This window comes from Ylistrum balloti, unplaced genomic scaffold, assembly GCF_031769215.1.
Source record: "Ylistrum balloti isolate Yb309-2 unplaced genomic scaffold, AGI_CSIRO_Ybal_v1 Utg369642, whole genome shotgun sequence".
Taxonomy (NCBI): Eukaryota; Metazoa; Mollusca; class Bivalvia; order Pectinida; family Pectinidae; genus Ylistrum; species Ylistrum balloti.
The window spans coordinates 434,625-440,624 of NW_026781902.1; the positions used below are offsets into that span (position 1 = coordinate 434,625).

A 6,000-nucleotide genomic window follows, 5' to 3' on the forward strand; every position below is an offset into this window, starting at 1 on the left:
TGCATGTGAATCCTGATATAAAAGGAGGGATACCAAATGCCTTGTAATGCTAATTTCTTTAAATTACAGAGACATGTGAAAGCATTTATTATATTCCTCATTTGTGACGACGACGATGACGACGACGACGACGACGACTATGATGCTAAGACTATTTTTTTTCGAGCAATGTAAATGTATGCAAAATGCACTTGTTCGATTAAAAATTGTTACATTGACATATTTCGTGAGATAATTGGAGTATAATAAATACATGAGTGCTTGTCATAGTAGATAGACGTACAGTGCTTTTATCTAAAGAAACGTATCCTAATACGGCTAACAAGTTTATCAAATAAGGATTCAAAACTAAAGAAAGAAGGACTTCTAACGCAAAGTGATCAAACGTTTTGCAAAAAATTAGGTTCCAGAGTAACATTCACGTGTTACAGTTAATTAATGCTTAGGACGTCTACCATTGCAGTCTTACTCTTTGGAATAAAAGAATCATTCTGTGTTTTGGCAAATGATATGATTACAGAAACAAAAGATACTATAACACACTGAAATAGCCATGAATGATTAAAGCCTACAATCCTACTCGACATTCGAATTCTAAAATAATTCTATTACAGAAAGACACGAATTGTCCAATATTAAAATTGTATGATAGAATGACTTGTTACAGCAGCTTGTGCTCAGTAGTGTATATAGTACTGTGTGTAGAGCTCCTTCATTACACTGAGGTAAAACCAGCATAACCGCACAACTCATATTAACATTTTGGAGAATTGTCTCAAAAACGTATGATCTCAAACTGAAAACCAAAGGTAATTACACAAACCTTACGATCGAGTTCAATATTTAATTATTTACAGGCAATTCGTATTATATGTATGACAATTGAGAGAACGAGAGCAGCACACAATCATTACATTCATTTGGATATTATTGTCTTCCAGGAAATTTTCTCATTTTAATCGATAATTTCAATCAATACATTTTATAGCTTTACTGCTACACATCGTCTATCTCGCGCTGTAAGTAAAACAGATTTTGTCTAGCATAGAAAATATCCTTATTCAAGCTTAATCATTGTCTTAGAAACATTTAAGGCGTAACAACGTATGTCAATTGTTTTGAGTACATCCAGTACACCATTTCGTGCGTGCAAGAACACAAAACCTTCGTCGTGCCATTGTTTATAGATATTTTATTTATTCAGTACCTGACCTTACGCCACTGTTAACACGGGCGGAATGTGATATATTTATTACAACTATGCTGACCTGTTTTAACGCTATTCTTCATCTTCGCTGCAGTGCTTCAACGCCTGGCATAATTGGTACTTCACATTTGTATTAAATTTACAATGGCGAACAGAAGTGAGTAAATATTGCTAAGAGGAATATCGTTACAAAAAACCCCGGTAATATTGATTTATGACTTTTTAACCGTTCTCCTTCGTCGTTTCGTTATAAATGTGAAATTGATATGAATAGTGTAGCAGTTTCATGATGCCTTCAACATCATATATCAGTGAAAGCCTCTGACCTTGGTTTCCCCTTCTGCCTTTACTCAATGTTTGTGTCATTCTGCGGTATGTGCTGATATTTGGGCACGTTTACATTATTTCCTTGAAATCAGTACCTGTACTTTCTATTCGTTTACTTTTGAGCTCATTTCTTGTATGCTAATAACGTTTTTAATATGTCGACTTTGACTTTTGAATTCCGATCTTGTCTTCATGAATTGACGTCTTTTCGCATTCGTTTCTCGTAGTTGACCTTTAAAATGAAAGTTTTTTGTAATTCGTCGTGCTGATGACTGATACAATGGACATATTTGTAAAATTGCATTGTATTCCGAAGGGACAAATTGCAAATCAAGTCAGTCTTGTACGCTTAAAACCATGTACTTTCGATGGATTGTTTCACATATTGCAACGACTCCGTTCGCGTGGATTTATAGTTCAACATGTACCACCATATACAATATATATATATATAAGACATTGTCTTCGAAATTCCCCATCCAATAAATTTAATGGACAATCGTATAAATTTGATAGCGGCACCCAAAGAAAGATTGACTGACTCGGAAAACGAGGATTCAGTATCGTTACAGACATGAACAACTTGTGTGCTTTAGAAGTAAACATTTTTAACACATATCCTGTCTTCTTTAGAATGAAAAGTGATTACTTGTAATTTGCACGAAGCGAAGTCGTCGTCACTGTCCGTAAATATGTTATTTTTGTCCCATGATCGACACTGTTTCATGAGTCCCTGTAGGTCGTGTTACCTATCGATCCCTGCTTTATGTATATATAGTTCCCACCAAAGGTAAATTCTTCGTTGAGTGATGTATATTGATTAATCTCGATAAGTTCTAAATATACAAAATAGCAATTCTATCAGTAACGCTGTCTGTGTGTCTAGGGGATACTACCTAAAAGTAACACACACACTGTTTGTAAATATTAAACCATCTATAGTGGTATATTACACTTACTATTACCTATGTTGTCAATACTTTTCCTGGAAAATGATAGTTTCCATAGCTTTATCTTTGTCTCTGATTTAACCATTGTCGGGAGATTTAAAGCTCCTCAAATATTCTAAAAAATCAATGTTGGAAGTGATACGCGACTTAAATTCTCAGGCGAACAGTGTCCTATTAACTATGTAAAATATAAGATTGACAGTGTGCTGTTAGATCTACATCCCTAACTTAACTAAAACCAAACCGAACTTCCTTATTCTGGAATATTACTTATCTCGATGTTACGTCCTCGTTCCCTTGAAGTAATTTTATCAAGACATGATATCCCAACAATAAACAGACAATTCTATTTTTTCGGCATTTTTCTTAAGAATCCTTACTTTATTATCTGTATGTATATAAAAAAAATATTGAATATATGTTGTGTATTGTCTGTTTTTTTTATGTGAGTACAAATTTCAGTATCACGAGCCTAACTTTTCTAATTTGTGTTGGTCCTTGCGACATGTAACACGTGTCAGTATCTATCGTGAAATTCGACAGCCAGTTACTGACTGATGCTTAAACAATGTCTTAAGTGCTAAGGCTGATCTCAACGTATACAAGATAAATCACTTACCTCTTGCGACGAAGAGTACAAGCACTTGTATTAATATGTATATATGTCTAAATTCGCTCTGTACCATGGTGGCAATCAGCATACACAAGAGTTTGTCCTGTCTTGGTACTTCCACGTGTAAACTTGTTTAAGTCCCTGGTAGCTGTCCAGTACTGAATGGCCTGACAACGCACGTGCTTCAGGTAAACAAATAAGCTAAGCCAATTTCTGTACGAAGTTTACACGAAGGCTTATAATATCAAAGTGTACTTTTCTCAGCTTATAGAAATATATAGTGTCCGAAGCACGCAGAGTCCTGTTTCGATTGGATCGATGAGTTGAGGTATCAGCCAATCATATTCACGGTACCATTGCTTGTTTGGATTGTATTTGATAGTAACGTGTATCTGTCGCTGCTGATCACCTAGACCGGTGCACTGCCGTCTCTGATTTACACGGCAGTGTTACTGCACAGACAACAGGAGATATAGTATCGCGTCCTAATATCTTAGGTCAACACGCATCGCTTGTTCCTCAGTTGACTTCGAAATATGATTGTAAACATATAGATGAATTCTATCATCCAGTATTATCAATGGTATTTTGGAAATACTCTATACATTAACTCAGCTTTTTACACCAATTCTGGGTTAGCTCTATATAAATACATGAGCTGTTTTTAAAATATTTTCCATTTAAAGTCTGCCGATGTACGAACCTTTACACACATCGGTTTAGATATGGCTCTGTCTATCTGAGGTCATTTTGGCACCATTGATATATCGTTTATTGTATATTTTCATTTTAAGTCAACTTTAACAAATAATACACAACTTAGATATTGCTCGTTGATTTCCAATCACATTCTAATAGATTCTCGAAAGGATACTTGACGAACGCGTCCTTGCGATGTAGACATTGTTCGAACAATAACTATTTACAACACTGATACAAAGATCCAGACCCTTGCTTTAATTATCCAGACTTGATCGCTTTGCTTATTCAATAGTCATTCAGGTAAAATGTTATGAAAGTGTAAAATACGGCATACAGTTTCATCAGGATAATGCACATAAAACAAGTTTGTTGATCAGCTGAGATCCACGCTTCTCTAAAGAAACCATCACATTAAGATATATCAATGTTGATGCACAAGGTTGAAATAACCCAATATTTGGAATAACATTCAATACAGAATGCATTTTTTGAGTGTTAAGTTTTGGATAAGACTTAATTCATCGCCTAAACAAAATATAATAAGAATTGATCAATTTTATGTCTTGTACAGTTTTATGACATTAAAACTGATTCATATCAAATTATTGATTGCGCAAAGGTTCAGGATCTATCGCGTCATTTCCGGTACTGTACCAACGGAAATTTTGTTTTAGCCGACCACTACGACATCTAAGCAATCGTCTTCTTATATATTGGCTACCATAATATCATCCTTGATAGAATATTGTCGGTTCCTTCCTTATATGTAGGCTGACGTCATTAAAGACAATTCTTCCTATCAAAAGTTTGGGTCTATTGACTAATATACCAAAAGTGCACGGGCATTCTTCATAGTCGCGAGGCGTCTACGATAGAGAACGCCAATTCACCTTTGGTATATCAGCCAAGGGATCTAGAATTAATGTAGTTATATTCAAACACTACACAAGCATTCGCAAAAAGGAAACCTCACACAAATACTATGTAATAGCCTAAACATAGAACAACCATTTTGAAGCAATAACATTGATAAAAAATTGGACAAAGCGTGTGTTCTATTAAAAAAAATCAAACAAAAAACATAAGACATACACTGTGCAATAATATCAATCAATCAAAATAGATTAGGAGAATATTTTTTATGTAGATTTTATGGCAGCCAACATTCACGCGAGAATGACGTGTAGCATGCATATCAGGTATCTTGAGTCTGGCAGTGGGCCAAACAGGACCCATCACCAGACAGGTGTATAGGTTCTACACGGCATACGTCTGTTAATAACATGTCTCCCTTATTAGGTAATGAGCGAAGTAGAATAATACATGTGCCCAGAAGCTTTCAACTGACACTACAATATAAATATATCGTCCAAAAATTTGATAACTTTTAATTTCAATTTTGTGAATTATTTAATGAAACATTTGCAAGGTGTAACTGCACCAATATCGGCAACTGGTCGCCACCTGGTAAATGTAGCATTGTTAGCACACCAGGGAGTAAGATAGCGAAGGAGAAATAAGTTCACATGTCTGAATACATGCTGTTGAATACGTTACATTATTTAGAATTAAACTAGGGTTTTCCCTTTTGATTATAGTGATCTGATAAAAACCCAATATATGGGAACAATGCAAAAATATTGGATTGTCAACAGAATGCTTACACGTTAACCTTATATTGCCATTATTTTTAAAGCTGCTCTGACCATTAACTTTATTATGCAATTACTATTAAAACTATTGAACAATGAACCTTATATTGCCATCATCATTAAGACTGTTCTGATCTACTAACCGTATATTGCCATTATTGATAATTTGTTCTGAACCATTGAGCCAATACTGTCATTGTTAAAACTGTTCTGAACCATTGACCCAATACTGTCATTGTTAAAACTGTCCTGAACCATTGACCCAATACTGTCATTGTTAAAACTGTCCTGAACCATTGAGCCAATACTGTCATTGTTAAAACTGTCCTGAACCATTGAGCCAATACTGTCATTGTTAAAACTGTTCTAAACCATTGACCCAATACTCTCATTGTTAAAACTGTTCTAAACCATTGGCCCAATACTGTCATTGTTAAAACTGTTCTGAACCATTGACCCAATACTGTCATTGTAAAACTGTTCTGAACCATTGAGCCAATACTGTCATTGTTAAAACTGTTCTAAACCATTGACCCAATACTGTCATTG

General features: G+C 34.9%; 1 protein-coding gene across 1 annotated transcript in view; it reads right to left on the reverse strand.

The window, feature by feature from the left end:
- LOC132554711 (carbonic anhydrase-related protein 10-like) overlaps positions 1-5,787 on the reverse strand; it is an 83,754-nt gene extending 77,967 nt beyond the window's left edge. The window contains exon 1 of the mRNA XM_060219026.1: positions 5,595-5,787. Within this exon, the coding sequence (XP_060075009.1) occupies positions 5,595-5,787 (193 nt within the window). The remainder of the gene's footprint in view (positions 1-5,594) is intronic.
- Positions 5,788-6,000: the final 213 nt, after the last annotated feature.